Consider the following 19,396-nt stretch of genomic DNA (forward strand, 5'->3'; position numbering starts at 1 on the left):
ACGATGAAACCCACACCCTGTTAAGATTCGACTCAGATAGCAGATTAATCCCTGATCTGAGAGTGATTGCTGGAGATACATAAATAGAGGCAGCGATTGTTGCAGCTGCATCAGTTTTTCCGCCGACATAAGTGATGTGATTAGTAGTTTGTAATACCCGGGGCATATAATCTCCAGACTCCATGCATTTGGGTGGGAAAGATCAGTGCACACTACCACCTGCTTAGCAGAAGCTCTTATTCCATCCTTTCACAGTAAGCATGCAGCACACAGATGGAGGAGAGGATCCATCTCCCTAATCCTCCGTCCGGTTCCTCTCTCCCTCTCTCCACTGGCCAGGCTTTTTTTTTTTTTTTTTTTTTCAGTCCCCAGAGTGCTATCACTTCACTAGAGACTCTGGTTCATATATCCCCCCAATGTATTAGACTGCCTAATGCCCCAACACACCCAGATAAGCAACTTAAACTGCTTTTTCAAAGAGCATACAGCTGCAGGCTTTTTTTTCCCCCATCCCATTTAGTTTTCACTGATACCCTAACCCCGAGAATGTGACAGAATCATCAAGTTGTTTGAGCTCTTTATACACAACTGAGAGGCCACACTATTGCCTGTTCTTAAGCTAAAGTGCCATGACTAACCTACAGGTGAATCGGTGTCACTGTCTGGTCCACACATAATCCTTTCATCCTAAGTGCATGCCAAGTGAACAGCTGGGTTAGACAAATAAAAACACTGATTTAGAGGCTGAATTTGCTGTGGTGTTACACCCAGATAACATTTTTTAACCAAACTAGGAGTTCACCACAATATCAGTCTTACAAAGCTCACAATGCACCGTACAGTCTAAAAGAACGGCACCAGTTTTCAGTCTTCACGGCTACTCATTATCAACGCATCCCGAGGCCAGCTCTGAATGCTCTGGATTCGTGCCACATACTCATGCCAACTTAATCCCATTTATCATGGCTGCACATGTGATGGGCTGGTCAGCATAATTTCATTCGATATCGTCCAGTCTGCAACAAGGAAAGCACTATTACGCTGTCTGAGAAGTAAATTAGCCTGTTGTGCTCGAAGGGGTCAGCCGCAACGTGCTGCAGCGAGAGGTCCTGCAAAGAAGCTCCCATCGGTTGACGATACATGTTTATACTCTGGCACAAATGAACCCCTTCATTCATTCACCCATTAATGGATTCAGCTGTTACAGTTTAACTTTATTTCACGACTGCCGTTCTATCTTTTGTTTTTTTCCTCTCACATATAGATCACAGTTTTTCGAATGGGTTCTGAGGGACAACAAGATATTGAGATGGCCATTCTTACTGCCTTGTTAAAAGGTATCATAAGGATGCATCAGACTTAGATTCCTAAACAGTGTGTGTACAAATACATCACAGCAGTATATTCTTGCAATGCAACCTACCTTCACTCTCTCTTTTTATATCTCTCTCTCTCTCCCCCTGCCCTTCCATTACTTTGCATCAGGCACAAATGCTGCAGCAGCTGACCAGCTCAGCTTGGCTCTGGCCTGGAATAGAGTGGATATTGCTCGAAATCACATCTTTGTTTATGGTCACAATTTACCAGTGAGTGGGACTCTTATCTGGACAGAATACCTTAATGATTCACTTGAGAAGACTGATAAAAAAAAATGGTTTAGAATAAGTTGCTTATGGCCCCCCTAAAATATGATTTTTCTTTGTTACTTGTTGGACTGTGCAGAATATTTTATTCATGTTTATCTCCTTCGATAAGACTTGTTCATCACAGCATGATACGTGGTTAACTTCAATATTGAACATACAGTCTAACGTAACATTTTGAAATAATACCCAGTAATAGTCCAGTATTTGAATCTGACATGAAAATGTTTACCATTACATGTTACGAATTGTGAAATACAAAAATGCTCTGCACATCTATTTTAAAATACAGTTGTGTAGGAGAGTAACACATCCAACGAAACTGCAAACAAATTCCCGCACACTGTCTGACTTATCGTAGACCTGCATCAGGCATCGGCAGTGATTAGAAAGAGTTTGTTTGCAATTTTAAGATTCAACATGTTTTTTGGGGCAAACCAGAGGGGGAAAAAAACTGTCAGGGTTGAGGATTAATTCAAAGGAGGTTATTTGTCTCAAACTTAACTAGAGGGAAATGTGTTTACAAGATACAGCAAAAGTACAAAAAGATTTAGATGCATTTGGATTTTGAGATACAAATTCAATTATTCACACTATAATGTAATACTAACAGCAGGATACTGATTGATACATTGATGCTTAAAAACAGCAGCTAAGGCTTTATCTGTTCACCGTGTTCCTACTTTGTAGGAACTTATTACTATATTTGTAATATAGTAATAAGTAAGGTATTTTTACCTGCTCTTTGTAAAGTGTCTCGAGATAACACTTGTTATGAGTTGACGTTATACAAATAAAAATTGATTGATTGATTGATTGATTGACTTTGAAAGCCTGCCGGTGCCATGGCCAACACTACAAATGCTGCAGCCACAGCAGAGAGGCAAAAGAGTCCTGCCAGCGCTCCTCGAAGCAAAGCTCGGGGAAAGAAGGGGAAAGGGAAGGGAAAGGCAAAGCCTGAACCTCCAGAGGAAACAGACCCCAGGAAATTGGAGTTGATTCGTTGGGTAAGACCAGAGTTCATGTAGTAAACTCTCACTTCAGTGTATTAACACCAATATAATGAAAGCTTTGGTGCTTAAACAATCATTTTCCTTTCTCTTAGGTAAACTCTCTGGAACAGGCTATGATGGATGCTCTGGTGCTAGATAGGGTGGATTTTGTCAAGCTGCTCCTTGAGAATGGGGTCAACATCCACCACTTCCTCACCATCCCCAGAATTGAGGAATTATACAACACGGTGGGCTCAACTCCCTCCAATTACAGATCTAATAAATATAGTGAAAAAAGGTTTGACAATCATAACTAACATCCTGTTTCTTCCTTTCATCTATGCTCTTCTCCTCTTCCAGAAACTTGGCCCTGCTAATAACCTGAACGCAGTAGTGAGGGATATCAAAAAGGTGACATAATCTTTAATGCAAAAATGTGCTACGCTTTTGACAGTTCTAGCTAAATGTTTTGTTTTTTTATGTTTGAGATAACCAGAAATATACTGTCACATTTTGCTCTGGTGATTTTGCAGGGAAACCTTCCTCCAGATTATCAGATCACTTTGATTGATATTGGTCTGGTGCTGGAGTGCTTCATGGGTGGAGCTTACAGGAGTAATTACACCAGGAAGGCTTTCCGCAACCTCTACAATAATTTGTACGGACTTAAAAGGGTACGCACTGGGAAAGTAATTGACATAGCGTTTTCATCATATTAAGTAGCATTTGATATATTGTGTTTTTGTTTTTTCTTGCAGCCAAAAGCTCTGAAGCTTCTCGGGATGGAGGTAGGGGAAACTTTGCACAACCAAATACTGTCAAACAGCCAAATCAATTCAATCCATACATTAGAATAATCCATCATTTTTAACTTTTTTTTTTTATAAAGGATGATGAACCTAGGCAAAAAGGCAAGAAGAAGCCAAAAAAGAAGAAAGAGGAAGAGGTGGAAATTGATGTGGATGACCCAGAGGTCTGCCGATTCAAACACCCCTTCCACGAGCTGATGCTGTGGGCTGTGCTGATGAAGCGCCAGAAGATGGCGCTGTTCCTATGGCAACGTGGAGAAGAAGCCATGGCGAAGGCCCTGGTGGCCTGTAAATTGTATAAAGCTATGGCCCATGAGTGCTCTGAGAGCGAACTGGTGGATGACATCTCGCAAGACCTGGAGAACAACTCCAAGTCAGTACATAAAACATACCCTACTTAGGTTTCAAATGTAGACTGACAAAGTACTTTCCAAAGGAAAAGCAGACCGATGCATACCTCTTTTGAAGCAACCTTAATCTGGTTTACTATCCAATACTCTTACCAGCTCACTTTATAATCTTTAATATGTAATTTTCTTCATTTACATTCCCTTCTCTGTCTGCTTCTCATACCTCTGTTGTATTTGTTTTTGTTTAGGCAGCTCCTTATGATTCTCTCTTTTGAGAAGTGCTACAATTAATAGATGATTCATTTTTATTGTTTCATTCATAGATTGTTATTTTTTTTATTGTTCCCCGTCTTTCACAGAGAATTTGGCCAGCTGGCTTATGAGCTGTTGGACCAGTCCTACAAACATGACGAACAGGTGGCCATGAAACTCTTGACTTATGAGCTGGTCAACTGGAGTAACTCCACCTGTCTCAAGCTGGCTGTGGCCGCTAAGCAACGTGACTTCATCGCCCACACCTGCAGCCAGATGTTGCTCACTGACATGTGGATGGGTTGCTTAAGGATCGGCAAAAATCCCGGCCTTAAGGTTGACATCAAAAATGTTTTCCTTTAGGCAACAGTTGTAAAATGCTAAGAATGGCCAACGACCTCACTGTGTCAAAGTGTAATATTTATATTTACTCACCTAGGTTATTCTGGGGATCATCTGTCCTCCTCTGATTCTACTGCTGGATTTCCGTATTGGAGATGATGCAGCCTATAATGCAACTGAAAACAAAGAAGATGGAAAAGACAAGGATGACGACACAAAATCCAGCAAGGTTCATACTGACCTTGTCTTATTGTTTGATTTTACAAATGATGTTTATATTTCTTTATTTGTCAAAATTAAAACTAATTTGCCCTAACTGAGATTTTGCTGTTGCATTACAGGATGCCAATGATGGGATTTCCCGAAAGGGGGATGAGGAGGAGGGTAGCACTAATGTTCGCAAAATCCCAATCGGCAAAAGGTTCTTTGAGTTTTATGATGCACCGTTCACCAAGTTCTGGTTCAACACTGTGAGTTTCCTTTATGTAATAATTGACAATTTAATACAAACGTTTATCTTGGAGCGTCGTCACTGAAGTGCAATGCAATTCTGGTATTTCTTTACCCAAAAGATTTCCTATCTGGGCTATTTGATGTTGTACAACTATATAATCCTCGTGAAAATGGAGCGATGGCCTTCCATACAAGAGTGGACTGTCATTTCATACATCCTTACACTCGGCTCGGAAAAAGTCAGACAGGTACAAGTCGTTATACGCGATCAATACGATCTTATTCAACTAATAATGTATGTTGAGGATAATTGGTGGGCTCTGAATCACCTTTTTAACCTGGTGTCTAGATTCTGATGTCAGAGCCGGGGAAGCTGAAACAAAAGATAAGTGTGTGGCTGGAGGAATACTGGAACATCACAGACATGGTCGCCATCATTACCTTCCTTCTTGGGATGATGCTACGGCTGCAGCATGAACCTTACTTGGGCTATGGGAGAGTCATCTACTGTATAGACATCATCTTCTGGTACATTCGTGTACTGGACATCTTTGGAGTCAACAAATACCTGGGACCCTATGTGATGATGATAGGGAAGATGGTAATCACAATTACTGTTTCACTCTGAGCTGCAGAAATCTTATGAAACTCACATGCCAAACTGAAATAAAATGAACAGAAGTTTACTTTGATTTTACATTAAGGTTTGTTCCTTGTCTTTCAGATGATAGACATGATGTACTTTGTGGTGATTATGCTGGTGGTCCTTATGAGCTTCGGGGTGGCTAGGCAAGCTATCCTTCACCCTGATGAGGAGCCAACATGGCGCCTGGCCAGAAACATTTTCTACATGCCCTATTGGATGATCTATGGAGAGGTTTTTGCGGACTCGATAGACCGTAAGACTAGAATTCATAGTAAGATTCTGTTTCCTGATTCTGGGCAGATGATCAGTGTTACGTTAATTTCTGTGTCTTGTATTCTGTGATGTTAAGCAATGATGTGTTACAGTGTAACCTCTTAATACTCTGTCTCCCTCTGCTGGTAATTGACTTTCAATACATGGCAGAAGTTTTGCATTGAGGAAGTAAAAAGTAGTTTTAAATCTCCTCAATCGTGATCATCTGCCTTCAAGTATAATTTTCTGTCAGTGTTTCTTCTGTCAGGGTGAAGGCAACACGCAGCTAATGAGAAAGCCTGAATTGGCAAGGCAATGAAATATTAAGACGGCGCCTGAGGAAGTTGCTAATGCATATGATTGTTTGAATGTTCTGTATATTGATATTGGAAGCTGATGGCTCATGTCTGCAAAATGAATGCTAGCCATTCTTGATTTTGATGAACCAATATTACTTAATCTGACTTGCCAAGAAAAGAAAAAGAGAAAAAAGTATTTTCAATCCAGCAATTTTTTTTTTAATGTTGTTTGATTACTGGCAAATTGGAGAGAAATCTTATCGACAGCAGTCCTCATTTGAATGGACTTCAGCTTGACCTTGACAGAAGTATAATATGAGGAAAGCGTTGTTTATTGATTTATTAACACTTTCTCTATTTTCCGTTTTCTTTTTTCTGCGTGTCTGTGCTTTTCTTGTATTTGTCAGTCTATGCAATGGAAATAAACCGTGAGTAGTCTTCAAGTCAAGAATGCAATTTAAATCATTCAGCTAAAGATTTTGAAATAAGAGTCAATATCTGCATTTCCTCACAGCTCCATGTGGTGAACATCTATATGACGAGGATGGGAAGAAGCTGCCTCCATGTATCCCTGGGGCCTGGCTCACACCTGCTATTATGGCCTGTTACCTTCTGGTGGCAAATATTCTTCTGGTCAACTTGCTTATTGCAGTGTTCAAGTAAGTGTCCGCTCCAATCACCTACAGCTCTTTTATTCTACAGGAAATATCTACTCTTACAATCTGTCGCTTGTTTTTTGTTTTTTTTTGTCCCTCAGCAACACCTTCTTTGAAGTCAAGTCCATTTCCAATCAGGTGTGGAAGTTCCAGAGATATCAGCTGATCATGACATTCCATGACCGCCCAATACTGCCTCCACCTCTCATCATCTTCAGCCACCTCTACATCCTCTTCAACAGGCTGTTTCGGCGGTGTGCCAAGAAGAAACAAGAAGGAGAGCTGGATGAGAAGGACCGCGGACTTAGTAAGTCCCCTTGCAATTTAAAGAGCTTTTTTTTTTTTTACACACATTGTAGCCGACAGATGTAACTAATCCTGAATGAAACATACTGACTGCCATTGTTTCGTTATTTGTTTCTACCAGAGCTTAGGTTGAATCCTGAAGAGCTAAAAAGTCTGTATGAGTTTGAGGAACAATGTGTCGAGGAATATTTCCGAGAGAAAGAGGATGAGCAGCAGTCCTCCAGTGATGAACGCATCAAGGTCACATCAGAAAGGTGAACTATATTTTCAAATGTCATTAAGACATTTCAAAGTATTTTGAGTAAAGATTATACTTAGACTTTTGTTTCTCTGATGCCCCTGACAGAGTTGAGAACATGTCCATGCGTCTGGAGGAGGTAAACGAGCGGGAGAACACGATGAAGGCCTCCCTGCAGACAGTGGATCTGCGCCTGGCCCAACTGGAGGAGATCCATGGACGAATGGCAGTGGCCCTGGAAAAGCTTGCGGGGGTAGACAGATTGGAGCTGACCAGAACCTATTCAAGAAACTCTTCCGTATGCGACCCTTCCTCCCTTCTACGCCAGGGCAGCATAAACAGTGCGGATGGTTACAGTCTCTATCGCTTTCACATGGACATCGAGGAGATGGCGTCCAAGCAGAAGGAAGCAGATGATGTTCTGGAAAGAGAGAAAAGTCTGCGGCAAGCCTCCAGCGCTCTGAACTCCAAGGAAGGTGGTCAGACCTTAGAGGTTGGTGGTTTGGAGAGATCGCGACCAAGCTCATGCGTGGACATCCTCATATCTCCATGTGAACAAAAGCCTGTTTCTGCCTCATCGAGCCAAGAGACCGTGAAACAAGGCAGCACAATACTGCTAGACAGACTAACAGATAAGAACAGACTATGGCCTTCTTCTCCTCCAAAAAGGACTAAATCCCTGAAATACTATCCCGCAGAAGATCAACCCACCTCTCCTTTGACGAAGAGGAGGTCTATGAGCACCATCATCATCAGCCCACCTGATGAGCCAGAGGAAGCAGTTGAACCCTCAGAGCAGGCCCTACTGCCCGAGAAAACCCCTTCCTCCCCAAAGAGGACTAAGTCGTTGAGATACATCCCAACTGAAAGCCAACCGTCCCCTATCACAAAGAAGAGAGCTATGAGCAGCATAATCTACGACCCAGCAGAAGCAGGTGATGATGTGCTGCAAACTGCAGACTACAGGTCATTAGTGGAGCAGGCCTCTAGAGCACCAAATCAGTGGCCAACAAACTTGGAGTACCAGGTCCATCCCAGCACCTTTGGTCACATGCCTAAGGTGTCAACAGTCAGAACTCTTGCCCAGCAGTTTCAAGCTAGCACTGTGCCTGCAGAGCTGGAAAGGGACTTGATTCAGACTGATCAAATTCCTTTAGAAAGTAAAGCTACAGAACTGGTGCAGGAGCCAGCGAAGGTGAAGGCCAAAAGAAACCTTTCTGACACAACTCAGTATCTGACTGTAGCCGATGAGAAGTACAAGCTATCTCACAGGTCACAAAGCATGAATGAGAGCGAGAGGAAAGCAAAGTACTTGACAGTAAGTAAGGGGGTGAGAGCCTCTCGCAGTGAGCAAGACCTTACTGATGCCTGCGAAGGGGCAGGGGAGGATGTGAAGAAAAAGGAGGCAGAGAAGAGAGAAGATGATGCACAGGAGAGGAAATAAAAGGCCACCAAGAGAGGGGATCGAGGAGAGCAGAAATAGAGGGAAACAAAACAATAAATGAGGAAGATGAACTAAAAGATGAGGAACCAAAAGCAGAGATCTGGGAAATTCCCAGCATTGTACCATAAGCTGGAATTGCCTGTTTGATGCAATAATGACGACAACAAAAAAAAGACTGACAGTAATGAAAAGCAGAACAAGAAAAACAGGACAACGCTCTTTGAAAGACCCACTTTCTTTACTTGTCATTAAGTAACCATACAATAGCTTACAATCATTCACATTATAGATTTCCCTTGTCATTGTATTTTTATGTTGGATTTGTAAAGGAAACCTGCTGGATGTATACAGTTGAAGAAAACGAGTTTATACACAACAGTAGGTTGTGCTGACAGACTGTACAATATGTGAACAGCAAAAACATGACATTCTCATATACGCTTGACACTTTCAAATACTGTCCGTAAACTTGTTTTTCAATCACTGCAAAATGTGCTTTATATTATTCCTCTCTGAGGTATCCCTACAGCTTTCATGCAAATACTGACAATCACATAACAATATGGAGTAAGTACGCAACTTTTCACAGTTCCATTTTGACACAAGAACCTGTATAAATGAAGGTTTGAATAAATAATAAAGTTAGATATACTCGAACGTATTTTTGTCTTTTCTATCGTAATTTCCGAGTCCTTCTAGGCACACATGAACAGAGATATGATGCCTGTGCAACAGGAGATTATGTCTCATCAATATACATTGATTTACACAAATACAATCAATACTGAGACTAGATATGTCTGACAGCACCGTGGTAGTCAGTATGACAACAGGTAGTTTAATGCTACAATATATGAAATGTAAATGTTTTCATTTTCTGATCATTTATAAGACAATTTTGTGTGACGAAGCTCCAGCAGAGGTATAATGAGTGCCCCCAGAATCACTGCCTCTTGTAAGCAGACACTGCAGGACCAGCTACAAACCAATGCTAGTGGTTACGCCACAAGTCTTTGCATGAATGTATACACAGTATTAGGCCTTAGTCCTCATTGATCCTCCTCTGGTCAACGGGACAGGGTGGCATCTCAAACACTCATGAACTTGTGAGCTTCAGCTGGCAGAAAGGCCCTCTGAATATGACCACTGCTGCCACTGCTGTGAAGACGCACAGAAGGCAAGAGCCCTCCAAAAAACAGCAAAGTCCCGCTGGAATCATGAAAACTAGAGATCTAGAGGAGCGAACACTTGAAGAATTTTATCCTCTTCGACTTTTTCTCTGTGATCTTCACTGCTTTGCCTGATCCCCCAGCACTGTTGTCAGTCTAGCAAAGACAAATATGATAGTGAAAAAATGAATGTAAGTATTTTTAAACGTGCAAGGCTTCACATTTCATATACAATCTACCAAAAGATAGATTTAGTTTTACCAGGGGTTTCAGGACATATTAAGATAGAGGTTCCTAAAAAAATGCAAATGTTTGACTGGTTATCAGACGTTTTATTTTCTCTTAAAAAAACAAACACTTTTTTGCTTTCAAGAATAAAACTACAAATAAAACAGAAAATCTATGGATAATTTATGGAATTTATACCTAGCAAATAACAAGTATTATGGAAGCTGGTTATCGGTACCCCAAATGTTAGAAATACTTTGGTTATTACAGTACAATGTGTACATGAATGTCACTTAATTTATTAGATTTGTATCAATTGAGAGCTCATACTTAAAATGTCCCTCTTGTTTGGCATCTATTTTAGGAATGTCTGTATCACTTACTGTCTTTGAGCTCAGGTTATGTAATATGTCTCGTCCCACTGTATAAAAAGCCTAGAATAATGACACAAAACAAAAGTTATTTTACATATTCATCACTTATGTTACATGGTACACTGAGAGTAAAAAAAAAAACACACTTACCTCTTCCACATTTAAGCTAGACTTTGCACTGGTCTCTAAGAACTTCACTCCATAATCAATAGCCAGCTAAAGGGGGGGGGGGGGGGAGATGGCAGTGTCACTTAGTGCAAAACAAGAAAGGTAAAAAGCATTTTCAATTGATCTAAGACTGTCTTCAGTAAAGACTGGCTGCAGACACTCACTTTTTCACCTCTGTCTTTGGACACCTGTCTCCTGTCAGTCATGTCACATTTGTTACCTAGGATCATCTTCTCCACATCAGACGAGGCATGCTGGAAGAAGATAAAAAACCTATCAAGTCAAGTATGTTACTCTACAATGACAGTGTCATACAGCAGCAAGGAAAAAAACTATTTTGAGACAAAAATGTTTCAATTCAGCACTTACCTCTTCGATATTTCTAATCCAGTTTTTTATGTTTTCAAATGACTTCTCATTACAGATGTCATACACCAACATAATGCCCTTAGAAGAAAAAAATAGATAATATTTGCATATAATATCAAATTGTAACATATAAAATAAACCCACAGGGTGGAAGTGTAGGATGAAGAGCGGACTCACCATTGCTCCTCTGTAGTAAGCTGTGGTGATGGTGCGAAACCTCTCCTGACCTGCAGTGTCCCTGCACACATCAAATCAACCTCAGTGCTAAACATGTATAACTGTGCCATGCTCTGAAGACAAACCTAAATTACACTTACCAAATTTGCAGTTTGACTCTCTTTCCATCCAGCTCTATTGTTCTGATTTTGAAGTCAATTCCTGCAGTTGGACAAACACACGGACATTCATCTACAGGCTGGTGCTTACTCTAATGATTGGTTATGTGATTATGTGAAGACATGTTTTACATGCATGTAAGATGCCACAGATGCAGAGGACTTGTTCCCACGCTGTTAATGTTATGTCAAGTTGAACAGAGAACATCACTTAATGTCACTGCACATCCAGCTACGTAGAACAATGTAGATAAGTGTGGAAGATAGTACACAATATTGTAACAACCAAAAACAGAAAAAAATTCTTAAAATTTTCAATAAGATTTTTTTAAGTATATATTTATGATCATATTGTATATCTAACCTTACTGGTGCCAATGAGCCATCAAGGGCAGGGAATCATTATAATTTTTCTCTATGGTCCATTGTCTTGCTCTTATGCTACTGCAGGTCCTTTAAAGATTTTAGGTCTGAACAATATTATACAAATAAATTACCCCATAACTATAACCATAGAATAAATAGTATTGAAACGCAGCAAGGCATTTTATTCTGTTTTGTGCATAATGTCAGATTGATCGTGAGGGGCGGCTACAGGGAACTCACCTATTGTGGATATGAAGGTGGTGTTGAAGGAGTCCTCGCTGAATCTGAACAGCAGACATGTCTTGCCGACTCCACTGTCTCCGATGAGCAACAGCTTGAAGAGGTAATCGTACGTTTTCGCCATTGAAACACAATGTGGACTCCGACGTTTCGGTAATAAAAAGGCCGTGGTGGGCCGGGGTCTCCAGTCAGTCCGAAAACCCTCAGCTGTCTGTGGCAGACTGGCAGCAGACCGGTGCGTCGATTAGTGACGTCACGATTTACATTGCATTATGGGCTATGCAGTTTGAATGGATAAAGGGCCAACCCACAGGCAACCAAATCTCTTTTTCACATCACTTTAATGAGGAAAGTGACAGTGAGTGGCAGAAGAGCTGCTTGTAAGGATCTGCCTAAAGGGAAGTGTCTCTTCAAAATTATTCATTTCCAAATTCTAAAGACCGAAATAACCACAACCTGGCATTCCCCTTCTTATTTTTCATCATTGTAAACTGTACACAAATGTTCTGTCCTTTTAAGTAATGATTTGATTATTTGCCTAATGCTTGAAACCCCTTAAAATGAGAGCTGTGATGCAGTCTTTACTTTTACTTTTAAGAGATTTTTGATTTTGCAACAGCGACAAAAGTGGGTTACAGTTGGTAGTAGCCTATATTTCATTTATAAAGACGGTTTAATGAGCAGATGGCAAAATGAAATTAAAAAAAAACCCAAAATGTTAACAATGTACCTTTCCGTTAATAAATTGAGTGTAAATATATTTTATTCGGACCCAATATTAAACCTAGACAATCTCTACTTCCTTAACGTCACACTAGGCTTTTAACAATTTTCACAAATACTATTTCATTTTTGTTTACGAAAATCTTATCACCAGTGTGATGTTGTTGTTCCTGGAGTCTCACAGTCCCTCCTGCACCGTTCAGCAAGAACACGCATGCGCAGGAAAAGGAGCCTAGCACGGTGAAAATGCCTGTAAGTTTGTGTCATCTGTAGTCATTTTTCTTGTCTTAATAGTAAACGTATGGTCGGTTTTCAGACTGTTTTAATTTGCCAGTCCTCACCGTCACACAGTGTAGTAAACTCAATACGGTATGTTATTTAGCACAAGTGAAGCAGCAGCACATGGAGAGCTAACATAGCACTCTGTGGTATGGGTGACGGCTAATTGCTGAAATACATTGGTGTCTTATGTTCACTCGACTGGAAATGTAGCGGAATAAATTCGAGCCAAGAAGTAGTCTGTACCTATACTGAGGCCCCTCATTGCTTTAAACAACTGAAGTTACCAAACACACATTTAACAAACTGTAATATTGATTATATAGAACATTTACTTCCCAGGCAAAATGTACAGAGATGTTATCTTGTCTAACCTTAACGTGTATAGAAGTAAAAGCAAACAAACAGCTTACTACATGATGTCATGGTTCATGTCAGCAGGTAGCAGTTTGATAAACACATGAATAAGTGACGTCAGTGGTAAGTCTAGAAAACATTGTGATCTAGGTCAGGGATGGGCAACTTTGGTCACAGCAAGGGCCACATTCATTTAATTCTCACTGCCAGGGGGCCAAATTGTAGTATAGAAAAAACGATTACAGTCAATTATGTCTCAAATTTAACTCAACATGTACCAGTGATCAAATATTATCATGGACAAATTCCTGGTTTTCATGATTTCATGGCAGATTGTGTCACGTTTTCTTCATGTTTCCAATTAATTGATTTGTAAAAATAGACCTGAGGGCCACGTTGAGGGTTGAGGCCCCGGGCCACCAGTTGCCCACCCCTGATCTAGGGGGTCCAGTCGGGTCCAAAACAAAAAAAAGCAAAACAGAAGGCTACAGTCATGCACAACATACACACATAATTGAACTTTAATTACCTTGAAATAATGATTTCTCCACAAATATATGCATCTTTGTTGGTTTATTTATATTATTTGAATTTCCCGTATAGTGCTATTATTTGATTTAGATGTGCTAGTGTACTTGTACATTGTTGTTTTTGAATAAAGTTATTTGGGTGGAAAAGCACGTTAATTACCTTGATATAGTAAAACCACTGTCAGACTGAATTATTTTTACTGAATTTGGCTGAGGTCGTTACAAAGCTGTTTGACGAATTGAAACATTTTAATTTGTTTTTCCTTTATTGTAGCTCGCTAAAGACCTCCTCCGCCCTCTTATTGACCACGAGAGAAGACAACACAAAAAGAAAAGGCTTGTTCAGAGTCCTAACTCTTACTTCATGGACGTTAAGTGCCCAGGTATGTAGACTGTGTTCAGTACAGTTGGCCTTTTGAGTAAATCCCTTATCATTTAACCTCGATGGTTGACCCATTTTGACAGAAAACCCTCTTTTGTTTTTGCTGAGATTCCAATTTTTTCGTCACCGAGTTTGCGATCATTAAATCCCATGCGCATATCTTTACAAAATTGGTCTGTTGCTTGTTTACATCATCGCTATTTATTTGCAGGCTGCTACAAAATCACAACTGTGTTCAGCCATGCTCAGACAGTGGTTCTCTGTGTGGGATGCTCAACTGTGTTGTGTCAGCCAAAAGGAGGAAAGGCCAGACTGACCGAAGGTAAGACATGCACTTAAACTGCAAAGTTAATGATTATATCCACTAACCTAAGCTTTGTTTCTCTTAGTTGTGAGTAGAAAGTTGTGTAACACATTTGTTTTTGCTTTACAGGTTGCTCTTTCAGGAGAAAGCAGCATTAACACACTCATCATGTCTGTAATCAAGTCTCGCTGTTGATAAATGCCTTAATTTTCAAATGATTGCTATGTGCAAAAAGTAATCACAGCCACCACCACGTTACAGATGTACAACTTTTTAGGATAAGATGTATAACTATCTAAACTTTTAATTTGTAAGATACGAGAAATACATTTCACTTGTTCAATAAAGAAAGCATTGTTAAAGTTAAAGCATTCTGGTATTTTTATTGAGAAATAATAAGGTTTGTCATTTATGAAATCACCTTCACAGAAAGCATACAGGAAGTCCTTCCTGAATTAAAAGACAACATTTGTCCCATAGATTTCTTTCTAAACATACACGTAAAAAACATTGAAAATTGAAACTGTTTGCAGTATCAGACAAACACAATTCAGAAAGAAAGCACACATGAAATATGAGAAATGACAAACTCCTGCATATTTGTGTCCAAGCAGAGTGAGCCGAAAACGGTAATGGCAACAGTTTTAAAGTTAACATGTGAAAAACTGTACTTTAAGGCAGGTCCTTCACCATAAACCAAATCAGAAACATGCTCTACAGTATCATCATGGACTGATCACTGCGTCTGACATTGTACTCCGCCTCTAGGATTCTCCTCGTCTTCCTCATAAGCTTCCCTACTGCACTTTTTCTCTTGTGACTGCACATCCACCTCGCATAGATCCACCTCCTCCACGTCATCGGTGAACATCACATCGTCCCTGGGAGGGAGCAGTCTTTCCAGCTGGTACATGAGATGCTCTGGGAGCCAATCTTTGTCTGGGAATTCCACCTGGGACAATCAATTACAAAAGGCTGAAATTAACATTTCCTCTAAAAACACATTACACAACACAAGAGATTTGAGACACAATGCAGAAATATTGAGGAGTTTTACCTCAAACTTAATGAAAAGCTGTCCTTTTTCACAAGGATCCTTGTAAAGTGGCATGCCCTCATTCTGGACACATTTGACTTGATTAGGCTTGATCACTTCCCCTGTTGACAAGAACGATACATGTTCATTATATTTGAAGACAAAATACTGCATAACAAAAAAAAATATGCCAATTCTGTGATCTTCTGTGTTACCTGGTGATGAATTGATGAGGAGTTCTCTGTTGTCTAATGTTTGAATAGTCTTCTTGAAACCACACAGAGCCTCTGCAAGTTTGATCTTCATCTTCATTACTAAATTATCTTCTTGTCTCTGGAAAACGGGATGTTCCTTCTGATCCAGCACAATGATTACATCCCCAGGCTCCAGTCCAGGTTCCTGGTCACCTTCTCCATGGAATGTAACTTTCTGACCATCTCTCATACCTACACATCACATATCTACAGGTTAGTGTGTGTTGCAAAAACACATTTACACACCAATTTACAGTTTTTTGTTTACTAAAAACCCAGGGGTGGGGGGTGGGGGCATACCTTTGTCAATGTGAACTTCAAGAACTTTCTTCTTCCGTTCTACTTTGTGTCCATTGCAGTTTTTGCAGCGGTCCTTTGAATTAAACTTCTCGCCCTGTCCCTGGCATTCTGGACACATGCTTTGGGTCTGCTGAATCATCCCTGGTCCAATCTGTTGAACCTTGATATGAACTCCTTTACCTTTGCAAGTTGAGCACTTCTCTAGGGTACCTTTCTTACCACCATAACCTGTAAATAAAAGAACAATGTTACTAACAGAACTGTTGAACAATTTCATTTTTACATGGAATAAAACAAAAACAAATACCTTCACACTTTTCACAAATGGTGTTCTTCTGCAGTCCAAGCTTCCTGGTGGTGCCCATGTACATCTCCTCCAGTGTAACACTCAGCTGGTGGAGGACATTCTTCCCTGTAGGATAAGCAGATGAGTTCAAATGTTTTCTAGGTTTAGATATTTGAAAAATAGAAAACATACATCAGATGCAACTGCTGCTACATGACTTGTAAAATGTGATATATCTTACCTTTCCTCTCTCTCTGCATCCTTCCACCGCCTCCAAAGAACATGTTGAAAATGTCCGTCGGAGATCCTCCACTCATGCCTCCCTCTTTGATTGCTTGTTCTCCTCCTTGGTCATACAAGACTCTCTTCTGTGGATCTGACAGCACCTCATACGCCTGGGATATATGCTTGAACTGTGGAAGTAAAAATCCATGCCGTTCATTTTAAAATCAAAAAAAAAAAGAGCTTTCAAAAATAATTAATCACAATCAAGTTGTTATCCCGACCAAGTGTGTCACATACATACATTTGCCTCGTCATATTGGGGCTTTTTTAAACCTTTATTTGAACCGATATCTCATGTTTTAAAAGGGGAATAAGTATGTTTCGCATTAACAGCACAGAAGAAATAAGTCAACCATGTGACGTAAAGCTTCAAATCATTTTTAAATATAAATATTTGTTTGCTTGGAAAATATAAAACTATGTGCAACATGCAGGGAGGCAGTTTCATGACCACAGGCCCTGGACAAAAACTCACCTTCCACCCCTACCAACACACAAACATTATAATCCTTCCTTTTATATACATAAAATAGTTTGTAGTTCCAGCTGTGTGTTGCTTGCAGCTCTCTCACTCAAGCTCTCTCTCTCTCTCTTATTGCCCCTTCCCTGAAAAACTACGAAAAGCAGGAAGGCAAAGAAACCAAACTAAGACCTTAACACACCCGTACATAATCAACTTGCCCACTTTGCCGATGCAGTGATCTATGTGATTTTGAATGAAACTGCTGTTTTCACAGGAATATGCAAAATATTGACGAGACATGTGCAAAGGTTGTCTATTCAGTATAATGAATACGTGGAATGTGTTGACATGGTCCTGCATACTGACTCCACTATACTCTCCAACATGTCGCTATGACAACAGGTTGTAAGCTATATTACTGAATACTGAGTAAACATTAGGATTCATTTATGTACATTAAAAAAAAGTTTTTTAAACCAGTCAAAAGGCATTAGCATCATGAGCATTCAGCAGTCAATATGTATTTTTGCACAGGCAGTGAATGACCACTTTAAAAAAAACTTTACTGTAACAACAACTTTCCAACCACTAAACATTAAACATTAAACAGTGAGCTTAACGTGTCCAAACAGAGAAGCTGAGTCTAGCTCTTTCTAGAAAGGTCTGAACTAGACAAGGCGTGCAGTTTAAATATAGACAGCAGGGCATTCCACCGGTCCATACACGGCTGCAGGGGAGTCAGGGACCCCCTTCCGCCGCCCCCCCCTAACATTGTTATGTAACGTACTCACCTTCTCTCCTTCATTGGGGTTCTTGTCGGGGTGATATTTTAATGCGAGTTTTCTGTAGGCTTTTTTAATTTCATCCGGCGAGGCGGTCGGATTGACACCCAGGAGATCATAGTAACCCGTTTCGTGGACCATGGTTGCAAAACTAGAACAAAAGAAAGCAGAAACACACGGCGTCGCTTTTTTAGCCCCATGAGGTTATAATTGAGATCTACAGCGACGGTAGCAAAATGATCCACACGAAGCTACATTTCACAATCAAATTACAAAGTTCCCTCCTCTTTACTCATATCAAGCTTTAAATTGTGACTATAACGTTAACGCATGGTCAGAATGACGTAAGGTATGTCTCAAACAGATAATGTGAGGTTATCTTAGGGAGCACATGTGGTTAAATGATAATTCCTCTCTGTACCAGATAACGTTACGTGTTTGTATTAAGTGAGGTTTGAATGAAACCGCTAGCTTTATTCTGATATCAGCTGTATTCAAATGATAGTTTAGTGTACTTACATGTCAGGGTTTTAATTGCACGGTGGCTTTCGGTCGAGTTGCTGCCGGCGGTGAAAGCAGATGGCTGGTTCTTATAGCCGCTTCCACAGCGAGGAACTTTCTGGAGAGCTGTGAGCCGAGGGGCCGGATGTTTCGTCGGTTTGGGGCTGTAGACTCTAGAAAAGACCGGAGTAAAAAAAAAAAATATACCAAGGCTAGTGAAGGAGGGAGGGGGGTTGTCAGCCCACCTTTTTCTTAATGACTCCTCAATAGTCTTCGCTTTTTCGACGTTAGATTGGATTAAAAGATAAATCTGCACTGGGTGAAACATGGGAGCAGATACTCGGAGGGAAAATTAAATAGAAAATAGAGTAAGTCGTCCAGAATATTCCTACGTAACCTTGGGTAGGATATTAAATACGCAGCCTTGATTAAGAACGTATTTTTTATTTTATTTTTTGTCAGTAAGGGAATACACAAAAAGTAAATAGGCTGGCACGAAAATGTCTAATATACACAGCCATTTTTATTTATTTATTTATTTTCGTTCTCTTCTTTTCCTCTCAATTATCTTCAATTTTTTTTTTTTTTTTGGACATGTATTTATTGAGTTTTTACGTTTTACAACAAATACAATACATTTAACAAAGCATATATAAGTCAAACTATATATAAAAAAAAAAGAAAATCCACTCACCCCACCCCAAAGGGAAAATATATAATTAAAGAAAAGACAGACCTAAAGACAAAACAAAACGCAAAAACTGGGTAACGACATTATGTAATCATACACAGCTTAGCATCACATGGTATCGACAGTTAGGGACATATTACCTTCAAGTTACCAGAAGTTTTGTTTCTGTTTATTTTTCTTGCTACTTCCCACTCAGCCACTCACTTTAATGTATTATACTGTCACACACACACATTCACACGTTTCTTATACACTACTTCAACTTACTACTCGACTTTTATTATATCTACTT

The 19,396-nt window shown here is 40.0% G+C and overlaps 4 protein-coding genes across 5 annotated transcripts; 2 read left to right on the forward strand and 2 right to left on the reverse strand.

Annotated features, from left to right (window-relative positions):
• Window positions 1-1,200: 1,200 nt before the first annotated feature.
• Window positions 1,201-8,956, forward strand: LOC132972505 (transient receptor potential cation channel subfamily M member 1). Of its 2 annotated transcripts, none has more exons than XM_061035398.1 (19): window positions 1,201-1,337; window positions 1,486-1,586; window positions 2,477-2,650; window positions 2,749-2,883; window positions 2,996-3,046; window positions 3,169-3,309; window positions 3,394-3,423; window positions 3,525-3,817; window positions 4,154-4,382; window positions 4,486-4,617; window positions 4,730-4,858; window positions 4,961-5,089; window positions 5,191-5,442; window positions 5,566-5,758; window positions 6,446-6,466; window positions 6,553-6,697; window positions 6,796-7,001; window positions 7,122-7,254; window positions 7,347-8,956. In XM_061035398.1, the coding sequence occupies exons 1-19, from the start codon at window positions 1,280-1,282 to the stop codon at window positions 8,680-8,682; spliced, it is 3,888 nt and encodes a 1,295-aa protein (XP_060891381.1). In that variant the 5' UTR covers window positions 1,201-1,279; the 3' UTR covers window positions 8,683-8,956. The 2 variants fall into 2 exon arrangements, with proteins under 2 accessions (XP_060891381.1, XP_060891382.1); XM_061035399.1 differs by having other exon boundaries at window positions 5,566-5,740.
• LOC132972506 (ras-related protein Rab-8B-like) lies at window positions 8,902-12,233 on the reverse strand. Its single transcript, XM_061035400.1, has 8 exons — window positions 11,932-12,233; window positions 11,308-11,368; window positions 11,168-11,228; window positions 10,991-11,068; window positions 10,786-10,875; window positions 10,604-10,669; window positions 10,463-10,513; window positions 8,902-10,007 (listed from the first exon to the last, which is right to left on the reverse strand). Exons 1-8 carry the CDS (start codon window positions 12,053-12,055, stop codon window positions 9,915-9,917), a joined length of 624 nt encoding a protein of 207 aa, XP_060891383.1. The 5' UTR covers window positions 12,056-12,233; the 3' UTR covers window positions 8,902-9,914.
• rps27l (ribosomal protein S27 like) lies at window positions 12,065-14,874 on the forward strand. Its single transcript, XM_061036969.1, has 5 exons — window positions 12,065-12,084; window positions 12,831-12,894; window positions 14,095-14,203; window positions 14,414-14,524; window positions 14,636-14,874. The coding sequence occupies exons 1-5, from the start codon at window positions 12,065-12,067 to the stop codon at window positions 14,662-14,664; spliced, it is 333 nt and encodes a 110-aa protein (XP_060892952.1). The 3' UTR covers window positions 14,665-14,874.
• dnaja (DnaJ heat shock protein family (Hsp40) member A) lies at window positions 14,870-18,582 on the reverse strand. The gene is made up of 8 exons (XM_061035402.1): window positions 18,432-18,582; window positions 17,922-18,062; window positions 16,624-16,795; window positions 16,404-16,508; window positions 16,097-16,324; window positions 15,758-15,988; window positions 15,564-15,664; window positions 14,870-15,458 (listed from the first exon to the last, which is right to left on the reverse strand). Exons 2-8 carry the CDS (start codon window positions 18,051-18,053, stop codon window positions 15,243-15,245), a joined length of 1,185 nt encoding a protein of 394 aa, XP_060891385.1. The 5' UTR covers window positions 18,054-18,062; window positions 18,432-18,582; the 3' UTR covers window positions 14,870-15,242.
• Window positions 18,583-19,396: the final 814 nt, after the last annotated feature.

Source organism: Labrus mixtus, chromosome 4, assembly GCF_963584025.1.
Source record: "Labrus mixtus chromosome 4, fLabMix1.1, whole genome shotgun sequence".
Classification (NCBI taxonomy): domain Eukaryota; kingdom Metazoa; phylum Chordata; class Actinopteri; order Labriformes; family Labridae; genus Labrus; species Labrus mixtus.

What these genes read in the sequence shown, in the direction of transcription:
- LOC132972505 (XM_061035398.1), top strand. Translation starts at nt 1,280, where the DNA reads ATGGGTTCTGAGGGACAACAAGATATTGAGATGGCCATTCTTACTGCC. An exon ending in CCAAGTTCTGGTTCAACACT is followed by an intron (nt 4,859 to 4,960) that starts GTGAGTTTCCTT and finishes TTTACCCAAAAG; the next exon opens with ATTTCCTATCTGGGCTATTT. An exon ending in ATCAAGGTCACATCAGAAAG is followed by an intron (nt 7,255 to 7,346) that starts GTGAACTATATT and finishes TGCCCCTGACAG; the next exon opens with AGTTGAGAACATGTCCATGC.
- LOC132972506 (XM_061035400.1), bottom strand. Translation starts at nt 12,055, where the DNA reads ATGGCGAAAACGTACGATTACCTCTTCAAGCTGTTGCTCATCGGAGAC. An exon ending in GGATTAGAAATATCGAAGAG is followed by an intron (nt 10,876 to 10,990) that starts GTAAGTGCTGAA and finishes ATCTTCTTCCAG; the next exon opens with CATGCCTCGTCTGATGTGGA. An exon ending in ATAACCTGAGCTCAAAGACA is followed by an intron (nt 10,008 to 10,462) that starts GTAAGTGATACA and finishes TGTCTTTGCTAG; the next exon opens with ACTGACAACAGTGCTGGGGG.
- rps27l (XM_061036969.1), top strand. Translation starts at nt 12,065, where the DNA reads ATGTGGACTCCGACGTTTCG. An exon ending in AGGAAAAGGAGCCTAGCACG is followed by an intron (nt 12,895 to 14,094) that starts GTGAAAATGCCT and finishes CCTTTATTGTAG; the next exon opens with CTCGCTAAAGACCTCCTCCG. An exon ending in CATGGACGTTAAGTGCCCAG is followed by an intron (nt 14,204 to 14,413) that starts GTATGTAGACTG and finishes ATTTATTTGCAG; the next exon opens with GCTGCTACAAAATCACAACT.
- dnaja (XM_061035402.1), bottom strand. Translation starts at nt 18,053, where the DNA reads ATGGTCCACGAAACGGGTTACTATGATCTCCTGGGTGTCAATCCGACC. An exon ending in GATGCAGAGAGAGAGGAAAG is followed by an intron (nt 16,509 to 16,623) that starts GTAAGATATATC and finishes CTTATCCTACAG; the next exon opens with GGAAGAATGTCCTCCACCAG. An exon ending in AGCTTTTCATTAAGTTTGAG is followed by an intron (nt 15,459 to 15,563) that starts GTAAAACTCCTC and finishes TGATTGTCCCAG; the next exon opens with GTGGAATTCCCAGACAAAGA.